This window comes from Mauremys mutica, chromosome 5 (assembly GCF_020497125.1).
Source record: "Mauremys mutica isolate MM-2020 ecotype Southern chromosome 5, ASM2049712v1, whole genome shotgun sequence".
NCBI lineage: Eukaryota > Metazoa > Chordata > Testudines > Geoemydidae > Mauremys > Mauremys mutica.
Window position 1 is genome coordinate 66027393 of NC_059076.1, and position 23522 is coordinate 66050914.

Below are 23522 nucleotides of genomic sequence, written 5' to 3' on the forward strand. Positions count from 1 at the left end.
ACCTCAAAGGACCACTTTCCTCAAAGGGGCCATGTTCACAGAAATAAGGCTGAAATAGTTACTTAACTTGATAAATACATAACTTCAGAATATTATTCAGAGATATTTGATCCATTGTTAACAGTTTAGCACTGGAATTTCCTTCAAGTAACTAACTGTCTTCAGGTTAAAAGTTCTCCATATTCCACATGTAAACTAGACCCACGTTGTGCAAGGTTTTTTTTAATTATAACCGTAGGCATTTGTTTAAGTACTGTTTACTATGCTAGTAAACATAAGCAATATTAGATGCTGAAAAAACAGAGTGAAGCTACTGTTGATATTCAAAATGCTCAAAATGCCTACTGAAGAAAGGCGCTGACTTTTGTTTTTGCTGGTGGGAACTCCTCTCTGGCCCCTCCCTTCCATGTGAGCAGATCCTTTGGAGGAAAAGGCCTAGTGGGGTGCAGCCTCAGAGGGGAGCGTGGGTGGATTAGGGAGTGGGGCCACTGTTCAGGCACCCGGGCCCATAAAAGATTAATCCAGCCCTGTGTGTGCTGAGCACTCCCTATTTTTTTCAGTGAGCTTCATAATGAATGCATTTGGATTCCTAAAAATCAAGCTCATTTCCAGTAAGTGGCCATTTCTCAGTAATCAATGAGTTGCACCTTATTTCACTTTCACACAGTTACTTTCACAATTCTATCTAAGGCATTTATAATGTACCCATTACAGTGATAACAGGGCATGTTCCTGTGTTTTCTTAAAGCCTATAAAGTAATCTTAAGGAATAGTAACTGATATTTTTAAAAACTAAAATTAAAAAAAAAGCAATTACATGCAGAATGCCTAAAAGAAGCAGAGTAAAGGAGGCATAGAGCAAACTATACAATTATATAACAGGTTTTTAAATTTCCTCTATTGTAAGTCCTTGATGTGATGTTCCAGCATGCAAACTGCTGGCAACACCTGCTATTAAAAAAGAATGCTGCACACAAGCTTCCTATAAGGATACTGTACAATTTACCAAAGCTTTGATTATTTGCTAGCCTTACAGATACAAAACAGCAATTTAGGAAACTAATTGGGCTAAATTTTCTCCTGTGCCAGAGCTCCACTCAGTGCAGAAGAGGAGATAGGGGTTGCCAAGGAGCTGGTTACAACTCCCTGATCATTTTTAGAGAAGCTATCAAGCTACTCTAAAATATGCCACTAATCTAATGGCCTAAGGGTTAATACACCACTGAAAGACTGACATAATGGGGCTATGGGCTTGCCATGCCATTTGTCTACTCCAAACTCTTCTTCCCACAACCCCCTCCCCTCTTTATTGGGAAGGGGAGGTTTGCAGGACCTGAATCCAACACATCTTCCCAGCTGGGAGATCTCTACTAGCCAACCATGGACAGTTTCTGGCGTATATGCACCATCTGTAGAGAATCTGCCACTGTCTTCTGAAGTAATGAGAAAAATCAAATGGAATAAAGCACACAGGTGAATCTGAAAATATTGTAATATTTCAGAAACTTATATATCCATGTTACCTCTTGATAAATACACTTAAGGGCTATTTCGGCTCTAAGACACGTGGAACTAACTCCCACTCAAGTCAATGGGATTTGAACTCACCTATCTAAAGACATAACTGACGGTAGGGCTACACTTAAAACACTGCAGTGAAGCAGCTCCACTGGTGCAGCTGTAGCGCTTCAGTGAAGATGCTACTATACCAAAGGGAGAGCTTCATGAGAGGTGGTAAACTATGTGACAACAGGAGAAGCCCTTTGGTCAATATAGCAGTCTATACCAGGGGTTAAGTCGGTGTAACTACATTGCTCGGGGGTGTGGATTTTTCACACCCCAGAGTGATGTACTTATACAAATGTAACTTTATAGACCTGGCCTTAGTCTTTGAATTATGGAGAAAAGGTGGATGTGGTGACATCTTTTACTGGACACACCTCTGCTGGGGAGAGAGACAAGCTTTCAAGCTACATAGCAAGCTGAGGTCTGTCTCCCCTAAAATCCTGGGACCGACACAGCTACAACAACACTGCATACATCCTTTGAATAATGTTTTTTTATAGGGCATATGTGACTAGCCAAGGAAGTAGTAAAAAATCATTGCTGAGAAACAAGGTGGGTGAGGTAATATCTTTTATTGAACTAACTTCTGTTAGTGAGAAAGACGAGAATTAAATCTAATGTAAAATGTTAATTGGACTATGAATATGAATGGATGCTCACCAAAGTATGCAAGTAAGATTATCACCAGCTGGCCTTAAATTTAGAAAGTTGTGGTAAGAGATTTTTTTTTTTTTTTTAGCAGAAACAGGCTAGAGAAAAGGTAATACAAGATCACTCTAGCCGTGAGTCAGGAAAGCATTTAAGCACAGACTTCAACTGGACTTCACACATGCTTAAAGTTAAACACATGTTTAAGTGCTTTCCTGAATTGGGGCCTCCCTCAGGAGGGCTATACAGCATATCCAGAATATTAGAGATTTCCCCAAATCAGACTCCTGTAGTGGGGATGAAACTGATAAGTCCAGGAAAATAGAAAAAACAACTAATAACTCTAAAATTATAATTAATAGGAAGATATTGTCCCACCCCCACAGAAATGGGTGTGAACCCACTGAAGACATTCATAGTGTCAGAGGCAACTGTTAGGAATTCAGTATTTTTTTTTTCTTCACAAGGTTTATATGCTCATCTTAAAGACTAAACCCTTTATGTGTTTGAAGGTTTGTTTTTAAATGTGTAAACAATATGTGAATTGGTCCCAAACACATTAGGAGAAACTTTAAAATGGTTAGTTACTTTAATCAAATATGTTGTAATACAATTATAATTGTGCATTGGGATTTGAATTAAAAGACTGAGCTAATCTGCGACATAATAACAAAGACTTAGCACCTTGGATTGACACAGTCTCAATGGACTATAAACAAGGCATCTTCAGTTATGTAGAACATACTAGCCTTGAGGGGAGACTAAAATAGAGACAGACAGAAACAATGACCTTTGGGCATAACTCAGTGGGTCATGTCGCACACTGCCAGAGAAAGAAATGCTCTAATACAGTTTGCATGTTGCTGCTAAAAGAGCCAAAAAACTTACTGCACAGTGGTTTTCATCTTGCCTAACAATAGACTGTAAAAGGGCTGGGCATTTGACCAGTACAAAAAATAATTGGTCAATAGTCTGGTAAAATATTGTCAAATAATGTCAAAAATGATCCAATACCTTAAAGCACTAATACAGGGTTTCTCACACAGGGGTCGCCACTTGTGTAGGGAAAGCCCCTGGCGGGCCGGGCCAGTGTGTTTACCTGCCCCGTCCACAGGTCCGGCCGATTGCGGCTCCCACTGGCCGCGGATCGCTGCTCCGGGCCAATGGGAGCTGCTGGAAGTGGCGCGGGCCGAGGAATGTACTGGCTGCCACTTCCATGATCGGATGGACCTGCGGATGGGGCAGATAAACACACCAGCCCGGCCCGCCAGGGGTTTTCCCTACACAAGTGGCGACCCCTGTGTGAGAAACTCTGCACTAATAGATTAGAACAGTAACAAAAAAGAGTAAGACTTTATGGTCTCCACTTGGCTTAGTCTTAGATAGATACTTATGCCTAATTACAAAAACAGGTTACTTAACTGAGTTTTTTTCACTCAGAAAAATGTGAAATAATGAAATAAAGCTCTAAAGAAGGAAAAAATAATTACTACAATCACTTTTAGTGATGTTAAGTTATCATTAAAATATGAACATTATTCAAGACAAGACAGTTACCTTTTCCATAACTGGTGTTCTTCTGGCGTTCCTCATGTCCATTCCATATTAGGTGTATGTGCTCACCACATGCACTGGTGCCAGAAGTTTTACCTTAGCAGTATCTGTAGGGGACTGGCTCTCACCCGCGTGGCACGGTATAAGGGGCGCCGCCGGCTCCCCCCACCCTTAGTTCCTTCTTGCCGGAAACTCTGACAGTGGGGAAGGAGGGCGGGTCATGGAATGGACATGAGCAACAAATCTCGAAGACCACCGGGTAACTGTCTTTTCTTCTTTGAGTGCTTGCTCATGTCCATTCCATATTAGGTGACTCCAAAGCAGTACCCCTGGAGATAGGAGTTCACGGACATGTAGAGAGCAACACAGCTCTGCCGAATCCCAGGGCCGCCCAGAAGATTCAGGGGGCCTGGGGCAAAGCGGGGGAGCTGCAGCACTTGTACTCACCCAGCGGCGGTCCGGGTCTTCAGCAGCATTTTGGCAACAGGGGGCCCTTCGGTCGTTCCACTTCTTCAGCAGCACTGAAGGGCCCCCCACCGCCAAAATGCCGCCAAAGACCCGGACTGCCACCGGGCCAGGGCTCACGGGGCCCCTGCGGAGCCCGGGGCAAATTGCCCCACTTGCTCACTCCCCCGCTCACCACCCAGGCAGCCCTGCCGAACCCAGCATCGTGCCTGGCCTGCTGAGTGATGGCATAATGAGTGGTAAACATGTGGACAAAGGACCATGTTGCAGGTCTATAGATGTCCTTGATAGGTATGTGTGCCAGGAAGGCTGCCAAAGATGCCTGCGCTCTCGTCAAGTGGGCTCTGACAATCAACGGTGGCAGAACCCCCACCAGGTTATAAGAGGTCCTTATTCACAAGGTAATCCAATTAGAAATCCTCTGCAAGGACACTGGATAACCCTTTATCCTATCCGCTGTAGTGATGAAGAGTTGAGTTGATTTACGGAAAGGCTTTCTAAGTAGAAAGCCAAGGCCCTCCGGACATCCAGGGTGTGAAGACGCCTCTCTTCACTGGTCTCGTGTGGTTTGGGACAGAACACGGGAGGAAGATGTCTTTGACAGGAAGGCCAGGTGGGGCCGCAACTGAACCTTATCTTTGTAGAAGATCATGTATGGTGGTTCTGAGATCAAGGCTTTAATTTCTGAGATCCGTCTCACCGACATCACCACCACCAGGAACGCAACCTTCCATGACAGATGGGAAAGGGAGCAGGAACCCAGAGGTTCAAAGGGCAGGCCAGTGAGCCTAGAGAGGAGTAAGTTAAGATCCCAATGCAGGACAGGAGCCTGCACCTGCGGGAAGAGTCTCTCCAGACCTCTCAAAAATCTGACCGTCATGTCAGGGGAGAAAACTGTCTGTCCTTGGATCGGCGGGTGAAAAGGAGAGATGGCTGCAAGATGCACTCTAATGGAAGAGTTTGCCAGGCCCTGGTTCCTCAAATGGAGCAGGTAGTCCAGGACAGCCTGTATGGAGGAACGAGAGGGAGAGATGCCCCGTTTGGATGCCCAGCGGGAAAACCTCGTCCACTTGGCCAGGTAAGTCAGTCTAGTTGAGGGCTTCCTACTTTCTAGGAGGACCAGTTGGACTCCTTCCAAACAGGTCTGCTCCTACGGGTTCAGCAACTCAACATCCACGCCAGGAGGTGGAGGGACCCAAGGTTGGGGTTTAAGAGCTGACTATGGTCCTGCGACAGCAGGTCCAGTCGGTTGAGCAGGGGCCAGGGAGGGGCCGCTGACAAGCTCAAGAGCATGCCAAATCAATGCTGGCGAGGCCATGCCAAGGCGATCATGATAAACCATGCCTGGTCTTTCTTGATCTTTACCAGGGCCCTGCTGATAGGTGGAATCAGAGGAAATGCATATATCAGTGTGGAAACAGGGTTAAAGGATTTAAATATAGGCCTCTTAGTTGTAAGAAACAGAGCAAAAGTCTTAGCCTAATATCGCGGGACCTGTAGAAGCAGGGATCACGTCAAAAGCGGGTGGGAAGACAGCAGAGTAGAATCAGCGTGACCCAGCCTTGAGATAGCAATGTTTTGAGAACAGAAATGAGAAAATACAGGAATGGGCAGGACATAAACAAACTGCAGATGTTTTTATTAATTCATGCCACTAAAATGTATAAATGCTTGTGTGATATTGCTTGTACTTTGAAGAAACTGAGGCAGAGATGCTCTCTGTCAGCTGTGTTCTTACCTTGCAACTGCATGTCCTGAATAAAGCTGTCTCTGATTTTGTTGCTTCCAACCTAAGAGTGGAGTTTGTTTCTTCCACATCAGGATCCCTGACCACAACAGGAGGAAGGCATCGGAGAGGGAGTCCTTGCTCAGACCCTGTTGAGAACAAAACTGGTGGCATTTCCTGTTCTGTCTGGTAGCAAACAGGTCCACTTGTGGTGAGAGGAGAAGTTCCTGCTGAGCTGGTCTGCCAGTGTATTCCTGACGCTGGGAAGGTGACAAGCTTCCAGGTGGATTTCGTGGCTGATGCAGAAGTCCCACAGACAGAGTGCCTCTTCACAGAGAGCCAATGAGCGCACTCCCCCTTGCCTGTTGATATAGAACATTGAGGCTGTATTGTCCATCAGGACTCATACCACCTTGCTCAACAGGTGGGTCAAGAGGACTCCACATGCCAGCCAGACTGCTTGGAGCTCTTTGACATTTATGTGTAACCACGCCTCCTCCGGGGACAACATCCCATGTCAGGAGGTTGCAGAGATGCGCATCTCAGCCGACGTCCGAGGCGTTCGACACTAACTCGATGGAGTGAGGATGGTGTCGAATGAAACCCCCTGCAGGACTGTCCTGCGGTCAGTCCACCATCTCAGCGAGGTAAGTATCTGCTGGGGAATGGTAACGATCTTCTCCAGGGGGTCTGGGGACTGTGAATAGACCATTGCCAGCCATTGTTGCAGGGGCCAAATCCAGAGCCTGGCATGCTGCTATGTGACCCAGCAGGCACAGACAGACCCTGGCTGTAGTCAGAGGGAACACGGAGACTTCTGCGATGAGGTTTGACAACATGTGGAACCTTTCCAGCGGCAGGAATGCTCTGCCACAGGTAGTGTCAAGGGCCGCTCCAATTAACTCTATCCTCTGCACTGTCACTAACGTCGACTTTCTGTCATTCACCAGTAGGCCCAGAGAGCTACATGTGGCTTGAAGCACTGCGATATCCCTTTGGACTCGAGACCTGGAGCCACCCTTGATGAGCCAGTCATTGAGGTATGGTTAGATCTGGATAACCTGAGGTAAGCCGCTACCATCAAAAGTTCCTGGTGAGCCTTGGTGTCATCCTGAGGAACTGGGTGAGGGGGCTCTATGATAGCCTCATCTGGCGATGATGAGGACGATACCAGTGCTGCGGGAACCTCCACGTCCATTGGTGGTCCAGCAGCTTACTCCCCTGGGTCCTCCTGGACCTGCGGGGTCTTACCCCCGAAGCCTCAAGCACCAGAGGGGGATGGGATACCGAGGCCACTGGCCTCTCCGAGGCTCCTGACACTGATTGAGCAGGCTGGGAAGGTTGGGTGAACCCCCAGGGGTTCCATGGGTACCATGGTACCAGCCATTGCACTTGGGGCCATGGGGCAGGTTTCAGTGCTGATAATGTAGCTGGCATTGCTGGTACCAGAGCTTGTCCCTCAGTCAGTGAACCTTGCACCAAGCCAGAGTTACCAGCGAAGTGGTCAGTACCGGGCAACCAGAATTGGGCTGAGCGGTGGCTCTTGTCCGACTGCTTCCAGTCACTGCATCCTGAAGCTGACCTGTCCGAGTGAGATTGTCTTGGTCGGGCTCTCGGGGACCAACGGCATCTCGCGGATCTGCATTGGATACCTGGCAATCAACGCCTCACACTACGCGACCTGGACATCGAACGGGACCAGGAGTTACTATGGGCTGGTTGCCAGGAGTATCATCATGAGTAAGGCAATCTCCTTCTTGGAGATGGGCGATAATGGCCCTGCGATCAGCGGTCTCTCGTTTTGGATTGGTACCGGGCCCTTGTAGAGAGTCGGGGCCAGTCTCGGAGTTCTTGCAGAGGATCTGCTCCATTTCACTGGTGAGGTACGCCTTGAGTCCCTCAATCGGCGCTGTGATGGGTTAAGACTTGAGACTGTCCCCTGACGTTCTGAGAGTACCTCTGAGCCCGTTTTCCCTGCCATCTTGGGACTTCAGTATCCTGTCTTGTTGAGCCAGACATGCTAGCCTGCTGCAAACACAGACCCAGGTCTGAACCACGTCCCCCAAAAACTGCAGGCTTAACTGAAAACAGCTTAGGAAGTACTCCCGTCTCTAGCACCCAAACCCCAAATAAATCCATTTTACTCTGGATAAAGCTTATACAGGGTAAATTCATAAGTTATTTGCCCTCTATAACACTGATAGAGAGATATGCACAGCTGTTTGCTCCACCAGGTATTAATACTTTCTCTGGGTTAATTAATAAATAAAAAAAAGTGATTCTATTAAATATAAAAAGTAAAATTTAAGTGGTTCCAAGTAATAACAGACAGAACAAATGGTGAAGGAGGGGGTGGAGAAGAAGAGACATACACCAGTCTTCTCTCACGTGCTTAAAATTATTACAATAACCATGTAATAAAACTATCAGTGTTTCAGGACGCAGACCACGGATAAATTTCTCTTTCATGCTCTGTTAGCAGTTGCACATTGCAAACATTTCAAAGCTTGACCAATGTATCCAATTCACTGTAGCAAATATACAAGAGCTTGGAGGAGCACTGAGGAATCACATAGCAACTGTGGCCTAGTGGAAAGACAGATGAACTGGGATTATTCCTAGGCTCTGCTACTGGCTTGCTGGCTGACATTGGGCAAGTCATTTCACTTCTCTGTGCCTCACTCTCCCATCTATAAATAGTGATAATGATGTCAAGTTCTTTGATATCTACTGATGAAAAGCACTATATAAAAGCTTAGTTTTAGATTACTGTCTCACCACAGTAGCATATCAACTGCAAACCTAGGTGACATCTAAACTTCCTAAATGACTACCAGCTCCTACTAACAAGCATTGCTCTTTGTTTAAAAAAATAGAAAATGAAATGGCAAAAAAACTGTGCTAATGCAGAGTTAAGGTTGCTCAGTGACAACTTGTCCCCTTCCAAAACATTTGAGTCCAGCAAAACTCAAGCTGCTGAAAAGTAGGAAATACAGAGTTAAGGTAATCATCCACACAACCTTAACTCTTCCCTCTTTAAGCAATGCCCCGGTATGGCCATAACACACCCACTCCCATTCTGCCTTTTCACTGTAATGGACAAGTGCTTTGAACTTGTCCTATGATCAAACATTTAGTCTACTCCCCCAATAGAATACCACATTTGTAAAATTTAACAACCATGTTGTACCCTTTTACAACCCCTGAACACTTGCATTCAGGGTACCACCTAAACCTATACTTTCCCCTACCTATCATTAAATCCACAGACTGCTCTCATATCTGACTTCACTACTGACAGTATCTATGGCAAAAAAAATTCTGTATTGAAATGAGGCAGACTCAAACGTCAAGTTACACATGTATCTCTTACCTTTCATAATACACAAAGGGATAACACACTCAGACCCAGATCTCCTTATAATACAATCAGAGCTCTTCCAAGCTGCTCCAGCTTACTACACCACCGTGGAATAAGTGGTGTTACCTAGCAGCTCTGTGTTCTTGGGGAACCAGGGCGCAGTACCCAGCCTGTCTGACTCATGAAAGACCTTCCCTCCCCACCCCCCATGCCTCTGCTTTGAAACAAATCTACATCAGAAGAAAGACTTACAAAAAGCAATTAAAAGGCAGTGGGAGACACACCTAAACCCATGGGATAAGGGTAAGTATTAAGGAAACTCCCTTAGCCTTATCTGCATCTCCATCAGCACACAGAATGAAGAACAGTGATTCCAAGGCAAGAACCGCAGTGAACTCTGGGACCAGAAAAGCAAGGAAGCACTGCATGATGGGGGATCTCTGCTCCAGATGGTAATGAACCTACGCTTGCACACACCCAGCTCAGCAGTTATCAGACCAATTCTAGGAGTAAATCCTTTATTGGGTATCCAAAAATAGTGATGCTCCCTAACTGCATTGTGAGCTCTCTCCAAGAAACACCGCCAAAGCCAGGAATGATCAGCTCTCACTGTCTAGCCTGAACAAAGCAACTTTGGTATTCTCCCTTGTTTACACATAAACAAATCTAGTGTTCTCCCTTGAACCATTGTTTCTCTGCAAAAACCCCCACCCATGTGGTCTGATGCCTGGATCCAAAATCTGCATCAGTTCCATTGGTACTTCATCTTCTCCTGACTGGTCATGCTGAGGGCTCTGCCTGTCTCCAGCACTTCGGACTCTCAGCTACCACCACCACCTAGGACCTCTGATCAATTCAAGCTTCATAGAGAGGTGAGAACCCCTCTCTCTCTCTCTCTCGGTATAACCTTCTGACCCTGACTTGTGTGATCAGTTATAGTTTTGTAAACCTGACTTTTATAATCAAATTTAAGTTAGATTTAATATTATATCTGTTTTGTTTGTTTGGCTCCCCTATGGTTATTACCTGGCAGTAAATAATTTTCATGATTAAGCTGGTTGCTTCTCTCTCTCTCTCCCCCCCCCCCACCCATTGTGGATGTTTTTTGGCTTCCTCATTCACTCTGCAGCAACACTCCTTGTACTTAAGCTAAAAGTCCCCTGCAGTGCCCAAAAATCCTCTGGGGTTTGCTCACCAAGTTGGTTACTACAAGAAGAGTAACCCTAATAAACGAGCATACCCCAAAGCAATGGGCAAAGCTGGTAACACAGGTACACCCAGCACAGTTAATGCAGTTGGAGTGCATGCAGATAATTCTCAGTGGCAACTGCCACCTTCAGGGTCAATTTAATATAGTAATATGTTAATCACATTTCAATACTTCCTGAATTTGACTTAAATAGCTATTTATCTTCCTTTCACACCAGATAAATTAGTTGATAGTCTCCTTCTTCCTTTATTTAGTTTTATTATTATTATTATTATTATTTGAAGTTTTATTTTAAATTAGGTCAGAATATTGGTTGTTCTCTTTGGTTTTGTTTAGAAATTAAATTAATCACTTACATTTCACTTTCTCTGAGCACTTAGGTCTAACTTTTAAAGCCAAAACACCCTCAAAAATACACATTCACTACACAACCACCAATTATATTTGCGCATCAGGTAATTTCCTGTACAACTTCCTGGTTTGCATGCACTAGGGCTGTCAAACGATTAAAAAAAATTAATCGTGATTAATTGTGCGGTTAAATAATAATAGAATACCATTTATTTAAATATTTTGGATGTTTTCTACATTTTCAAATATACTGATTTTAGTTACAACACAGAATACAAAGTGTGCATGTTGCATCGCAAGAGAGCAGGAACAAAGTTCAGCATTCAATGTGATCCCAAGCAGAGAGAAAGAGCGTGTGTGTGTATGCATATGCGTTTATTTATTCCCAGCATGCTCTTATATACAATATGGTAAGCAATCACAATTGCTAATTAATTAATTAAACCCACACAGCCACAGCTGTAACCCATAGGGTAATTATCATCCTACACACCTGTCTGACTTATCATCCTATTTACAATTAGCTGGCCAATGAGAATGAGCCCAAGGCCAGCCCTTCACACACAGTTCCCAACCCAGAAGCCTAAACAATCTCAGCATCTCACATTCTATTCCCACATGTGCAGTGCTCACTTTATATTTTTTATTACAAATATTTGTACTGCAAAAAAACAAAATAAATAGTATTTTTCAATTCACCTAATGCAAGTACTATAGAGCAATCACTTTATCATGACCGTTAAACTTATGTAAAGTTATTTACAAAAAACAGGGCTTTGGAGCTGTGCTCCGGCTCTGCTCCAGCTCCAGGCAAAAACCTGCAGCCCCACTGCTCCACGCTCCAGCTCCAGGCTCCACTCCAAAGCCCTGAAAAAAAAACTGCATTCAGAAATAAAACAATGTAAAACTTTAGAGCCTACAAGTCCATTCAGTCGTACTTCAGCCAATCGCTCAGACAAACAAGTTTGGTTACAATTTGCAGGAGATAATACTGCCCGCTTCTTGTTTACAATGTAACCTGAAAGTGAGAACAGGCATTCTCGTGGCACTGTTGTAGCCAGCATCGCAATATATTTATGTGTCAGATGTGCTAAAGATGCATATGTCATGCTTCATGCTTCAACCACCATTACAGAGGACATGCATCCATGCTGATGATGGGTTCTGCTCAATAATGATCCAAAGCAGAGTGGACTGATGCATATTCATTTTCATCATCTGAGCCAGATGCCACCAGCAGAAAGTTGATTTTCCTTTTTGGTGGTTCATGTTCTGTAGTTTCCGCATCTGAGTGTTGGGCGAAGCATGAAGGGGCATACGAATGTTTAGCATATCTGGCACGTAAATACCTTGTGACACTGGCTACAAAACTGCCATGTGAACGCCTTTTCTCGCTTTCAGGTGACATTGTAAATAAGAAGCAGGCAGCAGTATCTCCTATGAATATAAACAAACTTATTTGTCTTAGGGCAGGTCTACACTAAGGGCGGAGGTCGAACTAGGGTACGCAAGTTCAGCTATGTGAATAGCGTAGCTGAACTCGAAGTACCCTAGTTCGAACTACTTACCCGTCCAGACACCGCGGGATCGAAGTCCGCGGCTCCAAGGTCGACTCCGCCACCGCCGTTTGCAGTGGTGGAGTACCGGAGTCGACCAGAGCGCGCGGGGAGTTCGAACTATCGCGTCCAGATTAGACGCGATAGTTCGAACTCCGAGAAGTCGAACTCACCGCGTCGACCCGGCAGGTAAGTGTAGACTAGCCCTTTGTGATTGGCTGAAGTAGAACTGAGTGGACTTGCAGGCTCTAAAGTTTTACATTGTTTTGTTTTTGAGTGCCAGTATGTAACAAAAAAATCTATATTTGTAAGTTACACTTTCACAATAAAGAGAGATTGCACTACAGTACTTGTACTACGTGAATTGAAAAATACTATTTGTTTTATCATTTTTACAGGACAAATATTTGTAATAAAAATAATAATATAACGTGAGCACTGTACACTTCATATTCATGGTTGTAATAGAAATCAATATATTTGAAAATGAAGAAAAACATCCACAAATATTTTAAAAAGTTCAATTGGTAATCTATTATTTAACAGTGCGATTAATCACAATTCATTTTTTTTAGTTAATCACGAGTTAACTGTGATTAATCAACATCCCTAGCATGCACAAATTTGAGCATGCAATGATTGTAAGTATTTTTGTGAATGCATCTTTTGCTTTGGGATTTTTTAAATTTCACCACTAATATCTGTTTGCAATCAATAACTGTTTACTCAGAATAAGTGTACTCCCAGAAAAATATTGCTCAGTAGCTGGCACGTTAAATACTTAAAAGAACATTTCAACTTGTCTTACTTTTTCTTTGCAAGTGGACAAATGAAGCACCTTACTTGGATTTTCTTTCACTTGTCACTTCACTCTGCCATATGCAAATAAAAGAAAAAGCAAGCTAAGTTTTCACTTGGAAATATGTATGTATAAAATATTGTGCAAAGGGAGTGCACACATTTCAGCAAACACATGCTGTACAGTACATAGTATGTCTGATAAGGCTGCAATAAGAGGAAAGAATTACTCCCTTCAGAGGTGTACATTTGTATATTAGTTATGGAAAGGAGAAAAAACAAGCAAAGAAAACAAAATTAAGATGAGTGCAAAATATCCTCATTTACAATTTAAATTTTGTAACAAAATACTGGTAAAGAAGACATAAATAAAACAAGTCACAAAATCAAGAGAGATTAAAAGAAAGCATCAAATTAAATGAGTACACAGGGTAAACAGCTCACAGTAAGAAGGAGCTATTTGATAAATCTCTGTCTATGAACACGTAAATGCAACGACATATTCAATATTTTGCTCAGGTGAAATAATAACCCAGTTGAAGTATCATTATCCATATATGCCTTTTTTTGTTGTTGTTTTGCACCATAACCCACTGCATTGCAATCTTGTCTATCTCACGAATTAGGAGCTTCGTCTACCTGGCGATTAAGAACACACCAAGCTGAGGTGTAAATCTACAGTGCACTTTAGCCTGCTGCACACTAACTGGCTGTGTGGACCCTGCTACCACACACTAAAATTTCCACAGTCCACTTCGATGAACCTACAGCCAAAGTGTATTATAGAACTTTTAGTGTGTGGTACCAGGGTCCACATGGTGACTGAGTGACTTAGCGCACTGTAAATTTACTACTCAACTTGCTGTGTACTAAGTCTCTCTGTGAACAAGCCTTCACCAGCATCAGGCTGCTAAACATACTCAGTAAAACATTGTTCCTGTAGAAAGCTGTGTTGGTGATCCAGTAGATGAAACAATTCTCACTGAATGATTATGAAACCAGTGCCATGGCTTGGCTTGTTTAGCCTAACCAAAAGAAGGCTGACGGGAGATATGATTGCTCTTTATAAATACATCAGGGATAAATACCAGGGAAGGAGAGGAGTTATTTAAATTAAATACCAATTTGGACACAAGTACAAATGGATATAAACTGGCCATCAACAAGTTTAGGCTTGAAATTAGGCGAATGTTTCTAACCATCAGAAGAATGAAGTTCTGGAACAGCCTTCCAAGGGGAGCAGTGGGGGCAAAAACTTAACTGGCTTCAAGACAGCTTGATACATTTATGGAGATTATATGATGGGACTGCCTACAATGGCATGTGGCCCATCAGTGACTGCCAGTAGCAAAAATCCCCAATGGCTAGAGACAGGACACTAGATGGGTAGGGTTCTGAGTTACTACAGAGAATTCTTTACCCAGGTATCTGCCTGGTAGATCTTGCCCACATGCTCATGGTCTAACTGATCACCATATTTGGGGTCGGGAAAGCATTTCCACCCAAGTCAGATTGGCAGAGACATGGGGGCTTTTCACCTTCCTCTGCAGCATGGAGCAAGGGTCACTTGCACATTTAAACCAGCATAATCGGTGAATTCTCTATAATGTCTTTAAACCATGATTTGAGGACTTCAATAACTCAGCCAGAGTGGATGGGTGAGGTTCTGTGGCCTGCAATGTGCAGGAGGTCAGACTAGATGATCATGATAGTCCCTTCTGACCTTAAAGTCTCTGAGTCTATGTCAAGGGGCACTGTATCTTCACATGCCATTTTTCATACAGAAATGAGATCCTGACCATTTGTGAATATTAGAAGATTATATGGTACTTTTATTAGAATAAGGGTGTTACATTCTAATGCCTTGATCAGAATTCCATCTGAGGTAATATGCCTACGCAAATTTCCTCTGCAGAACCAACTGGAGATACTTTCTTCTTTACTTCCTGCATTAAACTGTGTAGTGTTGCACTGCACTGCTAAACAGAAGCTTTATTCCTCCCAGATATGACTATATATATTTTTTGGTTGAGGTTAGGGATGTCGTTCTGGATTTCGAAAGCTGCCTGTTTGCTTTTGAGAGTCTAAGAGTTTGAACGTTTTAATGTCAGCATAATTCTATAGCTTATATGTTAAATGAAGGGGGGAAGCTTTTTACTGTAAGTGTAGATACTTTTCTGAGATCAATCTGAAATCAACATATTACTAAGGTACATTTTATTACTGTGCAAGTGCTGTGTTTTGGCAAACTTGATAGTGTCAACATAGCTGTCACCATCCCCTCTTCAAGTTGTATATCAACTAAGTAACTTACTTGCATATGTCATCTTCTGGGTCCTCGAGCCCAAATCTTTCATCAAAAGTAAGCTGTATCCATACATTCTCCTCCACTGCTACTAATCTCCATACCAGTACAGTGTTGCGTGGGTAAGCGTGTGGGAACTTGGGACTGTGAATACTTCCATTAGTAGACACAGTAATAATCTTCTCATGCTGGGGATCTTGTACTCCTATAATAGAGAGACATACACAAAACCAGATATAGTTAAGTCTTTATTATTTTTCTGCAGCAGTTTGTTTCCTGCACAATCAAAAGCTTTTTTTGTTGTTGTTGGTGGTGGTTGAGTTTTTTATTTGGGGGGGGGTGCAGTTGGCAAGGATTGCTGAGTCTAGGAAGATTTATATAAAAACAACATAGTAGACTGCAGAAGAAAATACATATTTCTTTTTTGGTTTCTAAGTAAAATGCTCAGACCCAGATCCTCAGGTGTGGTTGAGGAGACCACAGTGAAACTCAGGAGCGGGACATCTGCAGTGGGTGCTCCCCTTGTCCCAGGCAAGCTGTGTGCCAGAACAGTACCCTGGCAAAAATTAAAGCAGCCACAAGGACTATTTAAACTGTTCAGGTTGCAATGGCCCCTATAGGCCATTACAACAACAAGAGCTCACTGAAGTTTAGGAAAGCCCTGAGTATGCCTACAACAGAAAAAAGGATGATGTTGGAGCAGTTATACTGACTCCACCCCAACAGAGGTTATCCCTAAACTGGTGGTTTCCTCCTACAGCTGACTAAGCTGGCTTTAGGGCTGCCCAAACACAGGGAAGATTCTGGGTCATAGTTTTAGGAAGTTCCTAAATGTGTGAAGCAAGGCATTTATGAATGCATTTAGAGCAGCATATTACCCTTAAATGATGGTGAACCCTCCTCGTAGAGGGTCATTGCCTCAAACTCTCAACAGGTGTCAGCCTATCATAAAGCTCTGGAAACTCAAATGCTTGGCTTATCATAAGACAGCATTCTAACCATGAAATGAATAAACCACCAACTATCTTTGCCCTTTAAAGCATACAGCAACAGGACCCTACTGCAAAGACTACCTACTTCAAGCTGGGAACTAACTACTATAAGGAAACATAGGAAGAAAAAAAATTATTTAACTGGAGAGTGGTGATGTACACACGCACTATTAAGGCAAATCTTATTCCTAAGGATCTGAAATTCACATAAATTCATATTCAGTAGTTAGGCATTAGTTTGTAACAAGTTAGTAACTGCGAACAGATGCTGACAAAACTGGATAGATTTTTAATTTTATGGGATACGAGTCATGTAGCCCCAAAAACGGAGTCCCCAACACCTCAGATAAAGAAGAAATTTCATTAGCTATAGTAGTAGGATTTCCATCCTCTGTGAACTAGCCACTGATTAGAGGATGACAAAAATCACACACATAAGCAAGTATGACATCCCACCCAGTAGAGGGGAGTGGTGCACATACTGATCATTATAGTAACTAAATTTTTCTTGTAGTTTTATACTGTGCCACACTGTTTTATGAAAATTATTTATTACTATTCCTCTGGAAACAAAATTCTCTTACAATTCACTATTTATCCTATTATATTTTATTTTTATTTAAAAATGCTAATACATATTTTCAATTATGTATTTCATAGTAAAATGTTTACCCTTTGGTTTATAGTGAAGAAAATTACAATGTAATTGTAATCCTTCTTTTAGATCCAAGCTAAATTTTAGCAGCTAGAATTAATGTATTTCAGAGGGAAGAGAGTACAGTAATAGCATTACAATTTCAGATGAATTAATCTGTAATTAAATATAATTTAAAGTCTGAAGGACTAAAGCCTTTTATTTATGGTACAAGAATAGTAAATTCTCTTTCAAGTTGAATTGCTACTCGCATAAAACTGATAAAGAAAACTGTGGTTTTACTGAACATCCACACACAATTTGCAGATGACTGTCAGTCTTGTGTACAACTAAAATAGCACAGCCTATAATAATAAAAAAGAAACAAAATGCAATGAGGAATGTCCTAATTTAGACTTTTTGTCTGCTTTTTTGTTGGCTGAGTCACAGAGCATTTCTTCAATAAGGTATAAACTGAGATTTCCACACTAAACACTGGAGCCAACAGTAATAAAGATGACATTACCAGAGATTATATGAGAGTGCTATTTTCAAAGTACGTAAAGGCCTACTTTTTGCCTATGTCTCAACCTTGCTACTGTGGCATTCATGTCACTATATCAAGCACCACACTTTTTGATATCATATTTAGAGATTCATTTTCCTTTAAAATGTGCACAAAACTGCCATTAATACTAAGTTTTACAGTACACGTGTATATCCTGAGAAAACTATGGTGCCTCTCCCTTCTTTTCTATACTCAAGATTATCCTCTAAAGAATGCTGCAGGTTAGGAGTGAAAAGTATTGGCTCATCAAAAGATTACAGCAAATTCACCAAAAAGGGACCGAAGAAAAACTATGGGGTAATTTAGTCAACGGACGTTTCAGCACCTCCATTTCCTTGAACTCATAATCTGTTTACAATGTAAAAATATATTTGCTTTAGCATATAGCCTTGTTCTATGAACACATCAGCTTCTCTTGCGCATTGCTTGTTCCGTTTTAAATATTTGCTCTTACATGGTAGAATTTCTTCTCTTTCAAGAGTAATATTTTATGTGACTACAAAGGCAAGTAAATTGCTGTCACTGGAGAATAAAGCTTGCTATTTGTCTTTAGATATGGTGTAGTATTCCTTCTCATTCACTGTACAGAAATGCATGCCAACCAGAGTCTGAAAAAATAGTCTCTTCTAGCAAGACTAACTGGCTGTTCATGCAGATTCATTTCTGAAACCTCTTTTGAGCAAAGTGGGTGTGAAGAACAATGTCACAGGAATACAACTAAGGATATTTAGCACCTTTCACATTGGATTTGAGCCAAAAGTATTAAAGTTGCTTCACAGGGAGGAGATATCATATCCTAGTTATTTTAGGGATAAATCAATCAAAATCAGGATTTAAAAGGGAGTGATCCAATTTAGCTGAGTTCATGGTTACCATCTGCATAACTTCCAAGTTATTTACATTAATTCTCTATTATGCTCCATCTGCTTTTCAATTAAAAAAAATAAGAGCAGCTTTGGACAACGTGGGCAGTAAGTTTCAATGAACCTCTTCTAACAACCAGTTTAAGGAACAGCAGGCACTGAAGCAGCTGAGGCATCCTACTGTTTTAGTCAGAGGGAAATAACAGACAAGGTGGCTGACAACACATGTTCGTTTGCGTGTGTGTGGGTGGAAAAATGTAAGAAAAATGGAAAACACATTGGTGGTTTCAGAATGGGATGGACATAGCTGTAGATCAGTGGTGAAAGAAATTTGGTAGGATCAAAGAATACTGTGCAGAGAAAAACTGAGATAACTAAGCCTAAGGGGTCTGTGAATATGTGGTGATGTCATTTTCACTGGTTATTAGGCAATAACATCACAAACTTGCTGTTTGTTACAGGATGTTCCATTCTGAGAAATAGGCTAGCAGCAGTTTCCTTTAATGTAACACCAGATACTAATCACCTAATTTAAACATTTATCAAGGTAGAATGTCCACCACAGAAAATAACAGGATTCCAAACATTCTGAAAGCACTATACTATATTGACCCCTTAACTGAATAGGTAAAATGGACATGAATAATCAGACCAGGAACCAGATAAGCCATTGGGTCTGTAAACTAAAGCTCAAACCACTAACTGGACAAGCACAATCCTGTCTATTTCAAGGTACAGTAAGTCTCTTCCCCCAATGGGGCTCTAGGTTTCAAAACAGCAGACCTGAAGAAGAGCTCTATGTAAGCCTAAAAGCTTGTCTCTTTCACCAACAGAAGTTGGTCCAATAAAACAGGGTTTCTCAAACAGGGGTTGCCGCTTGTGTAGGGAAAGCCCCTGGCGGGCCGGGCCAGTGTGTTTACCTGCCCCTTCCGCAGGTCTGGCCGATCGCGGCTCCCACTGGCCATGGCTCACTGCTCCGGGCCAATGGGAGCTGCTGGAAGTGGCGCAGGCTGAGGGATGTCCTGGCCACCACTTCCGTGATCGGCTGGACCTGCGGATGGGGCAGGTAAAAACACCGGCCCAGCCCACCAGGGGCTTTCCCTACACAAGTGGCGACCCCTGTTTGAGAAACCCTGTTTTAAAGTAAGTGCCATGATTCCTCTATAAGGTAAAAATTAAGTAAATCAAAATCAGATGTGGGGACAGGGAGAGCAGGGTCGGAGGAAAGAACGAAAGGGAGGAGCTTGTACTTTGGGAGTGCCACTGTGAGGGCAGATTCATTTAAGAGATTGTTAAAATTGATCTAGAAAATTCTTTACTGCACTGCCCACAAGGTACACTTCCTGTAGATAAAACAAGCTGAGAGTAAAGCTAACCATGCTTTACCTTTAACATTGACAATTATTTAAGTGTTAATCATTAATCCTTTATGAATTTCAAATACTCTCATTTGGGCTATGTAAAAGAGACTTTTAGACATCCAGGGGACAGGAATAGCATCGTTCTGTATATGTTCAGCACTGCCTGGAAAATAATGCCAAGCTAAAATGTAAAGGAATCTCTCATTCTTTCATTGTATAGCGTGTGACAGAATAAAAATAACTCTGGATTAATAGGTGATATACCTTCAATAGAATTAATGGTACAAGAGATAATTCTTATAAATGTGAGTTCTGTCTCTTAAAACTTAAAAACAAAACAAACAATAAGCTGCCTGTTCAGGCAAACACTTCTGGTCAGGAATAGGAAATAGTAGAAATGAAGTATTTAGCATGCCAAAAGGATTACTTCCAACACCATTCACCTGGATGGAGGAGGGCTGCAAGCTGCAGCTGTTCATTGCCATGATTTTTACTTGAAATTTTCATTAATTTTTTTTAAATTATTTTGACTGACAACACAACTCTTCAAAATTTTTAAAAGAGAAACAAAGGATTTTTTATCTAATTTATTTCCTCCTTTTTGTAATGTGAATCTATTTTCAAAAGGAAGATCTAGAGAAAAAAGTAATAGGTTTACCCCTATGCAATTGTTAAAAACAGATAATGACTAAGACATACAGTAAACATTTCTTAAGACATGAGAAGCCTGTGTGAGAAGACATCTGGATAAATACCTTTTGGGGAGTTGGGTGCGATGCCTGGTTTTATACCAAACAGATTAACGCCTTCAAGGTCAAACTGACCACAAATTAACTAGAGGGGTGACAAAAGATGAGAAATGGAAGACAAAAAAATGGGTCCTTGACAGGCTGGGTGGGAGGGAAGAAAAGGAGAAAGGACTGAGCAAACTTTTCTCTTTCCCTCCTCATTAAGTAGCTTGACTCTATTTGGTGTACTCCCACCCTCTCCGCTTTGACCGGTAGTTTAACAATACTGAGCCCAATGTCACACTGCTACCCCCATGCTTCCCCTGTTGTCTTTGAATGGCAAGCAGGGCTGGAAATACAACACTCTTAGTTACCCAGATACCACTTCTACTTGTCTAGGGTTGCCAACCTTCCAGGATTGCCCTGGAGTCTCCAGGAATTAAAGATTAATCTTTAATTAAAGATCATGTCATGTGATGAAATCTCAAGGAATATGTCCAACCAAAATTGGCAACCCTATACTTGTACCAGGTCTCTGGACAGTAGGATTTTCCTCAGAGGAAGGAGTCCTATGCCTCAAAGGACGCATCCTCTCTTCCATGCCCATATTAGACTGTTTTGGTCCCAATTTGGGGTACAGTCTGATCAATTTTGTTGTCATCTGAAGCTGAACCCTTGAAACAAAGCATCTTCAGTGCCAGAGACTGAGGAACTACAGACACTGGAAAATTATTAACAGGTAACATTTAAATTAACCTCATCAGAAATCAAAAGGCTTTATCATCTCACATATTACAGCCAGAAGACTGAAAGCAAGTACATGACTTCATCAAAATCAATATTTTTATATGGGGATGACATGACAAGCTTTTTGGCCAGGTAAAATAATTAAGAATGTGAACATCACTGAGGAGAATCGTGAACATTCAGACTGAAATCCAAAGGTGCAGCAGCACAGATGGAGAGGAAGGATTCTGTGCAATGGGAGGGCAAACTCAAGAATTGGTCACAAATTCAGCCTGGCCCTTTTTAAGCTCAAACTCTGCTACTGAGCCAGTCTCTTTGTATGTGTAATCATCTAAATTGACAATATACCTTCTGAATTCAGATACTATATATACTGTACACATCTTGTGATTGTTTGTACAGGTGGTCAAATAAGTGGAAGTGTATATAACTGTGGGAACACCTGATGCACTTCAAAATTAAACTTCTTTGGGATTTTTCACATAGTGGAATGCAGGTCACTGAAAGCAGTGTCAGGAATCACGAGAATGTACCTTATCTCATCCCATGTTTCATTTACTGCAAAGCAAATCTGACCTGCTTCCTGGAGTGGGTAAGTTTTATGCCCCAACACAATTCTGGATAGGAATTAACTTTACATAGGTATGTAATTTCAGCTAGTCTAAATTAAAACTGTTCTGGAGTGCTCTTCAGTGGCTTCTTTCTGAATTATTTGAAATGCTTTTTTAAACGAGTGGGGTTTTCCTTTGACATTTCCCATCCAAGTACTGACCAAGCAAAATGTCATTAGAGCTACTTTACAGTAGATAGTTACCTTAGATATCTGGTATGGTTGCATGGATTTTCTGAGTTAGACAGCTACGAGTCTGATGCATGCTTGCTTTCTGGGTTTTGTGTTATCTATACCCTTTTATACAACTGCATATGTGAAATCTACAGATGACCCTCCAATTATTTTCATCCTGAGAAATGTATCTAAAAATCAGACAACCACAAGAATATGGTAAACTCACTTCCTAATTAAAAATCTTAATTAAATTAAATTGATGAAAAGGTTATAAATACTAATATATACATAGGCATAGCTACAACCTATAAAACTTAAAGGTTATGCAACAGTTCAATCTGTATGTATTTAGAGAAGAACATAGCATATCCTGTTTATATTAAATATACAGAAAAAAAAAACGCTTAGAAGCACTCTTAGAAAGTTGTCTATCCATTTAATGCCTGTAGGTCCATCCAGATGTTTTCAGGGTTTCTTCTTTAAGTGATCATGTGAATACATTTATGGTTATAACCTCTATTGCTCCCTTTGGTAGCCTATTCCAGTTCCACACAATGCTTTACCTCTGGATAAAGGTATTTCTCCTGAACGTATTACCTTAATGAGGTTCACAAATAAAACCCTGAAATTTGACCTTTTTGACAGTCTGAAAGTGCTTTATCAATTTATTTTTTTCCAAAACAAATGATTCAAGAATTTTTCCCTAGTCTAAAAGAATGTCAGAAGCTCAGCACTCAGAACCTTACATTACAGTTCACATGTGATGAGTAAAAATGTTCGGTAAAGAAAGACATTCTAGCTGTCAATGGAGCTAGAACAATAAAATAAAATAAAAATAAATGAGGTACCTGCTTCTCAGATAAACCAAGCCTGTCAGTTGTCAAGTTACAATAAGTGGGTTGAGGGGAAACTTCCAGAGAGTTGGATAGAGTTTATACAGGACTGGAAAGAGATTTGGCTTTTTTATTTATCCCCCATTTCTTCTTTACCTTCTCTGGCTCTTCCCCTGTTCCTCATCTTACTCTTTTATTGTAGCTGGGTGGGAGCATTGCATACCCGCTTACTGCCAACTGGCTCCTCTCTCTCAGTCAATCCAGGAAGAACCTCCCACTCTGCTTAAAAACATATTGCCAGAACAAGGAGCAGAGTATATCAATCAGAGGTGTGCTCATGTGTTAAGCATTGCAAGGTACAAGAGCCTGAAGGGTTATAGGCTCTCAGCTCTGGCCACGTGTTTTAGAAATAAGGGTGGAAAAGGAGCAGACCGGCTGAGCAGCTCCAAAATGCCTGAGTGGGGCAAAT

At 41.8% G+C, this 23522-nt stretch overlaps 1 protein-coding gene across 1 annotated transcript in view; it reads right to left on the bottom strand.

Annotated features, from left to right (window-relative positions):
• The window catches only part of PDGFC (platelet derived growth factor C), a 224169-nt gene that overhangs the window by 82629 nt on the left and 118018 nt on the right, over window positions 1-23522 (bottom strand). The window contains exon 2 of the mRNA XM_045019907.1: window positions 15550-15745. Coding sequence (XP_044875842.1) covers window positions 15550-15745 — 196 coding nt within the window. The remainder of the gene's footprint in view (window positions 1-15549; window positions 15746-23522) is intronic.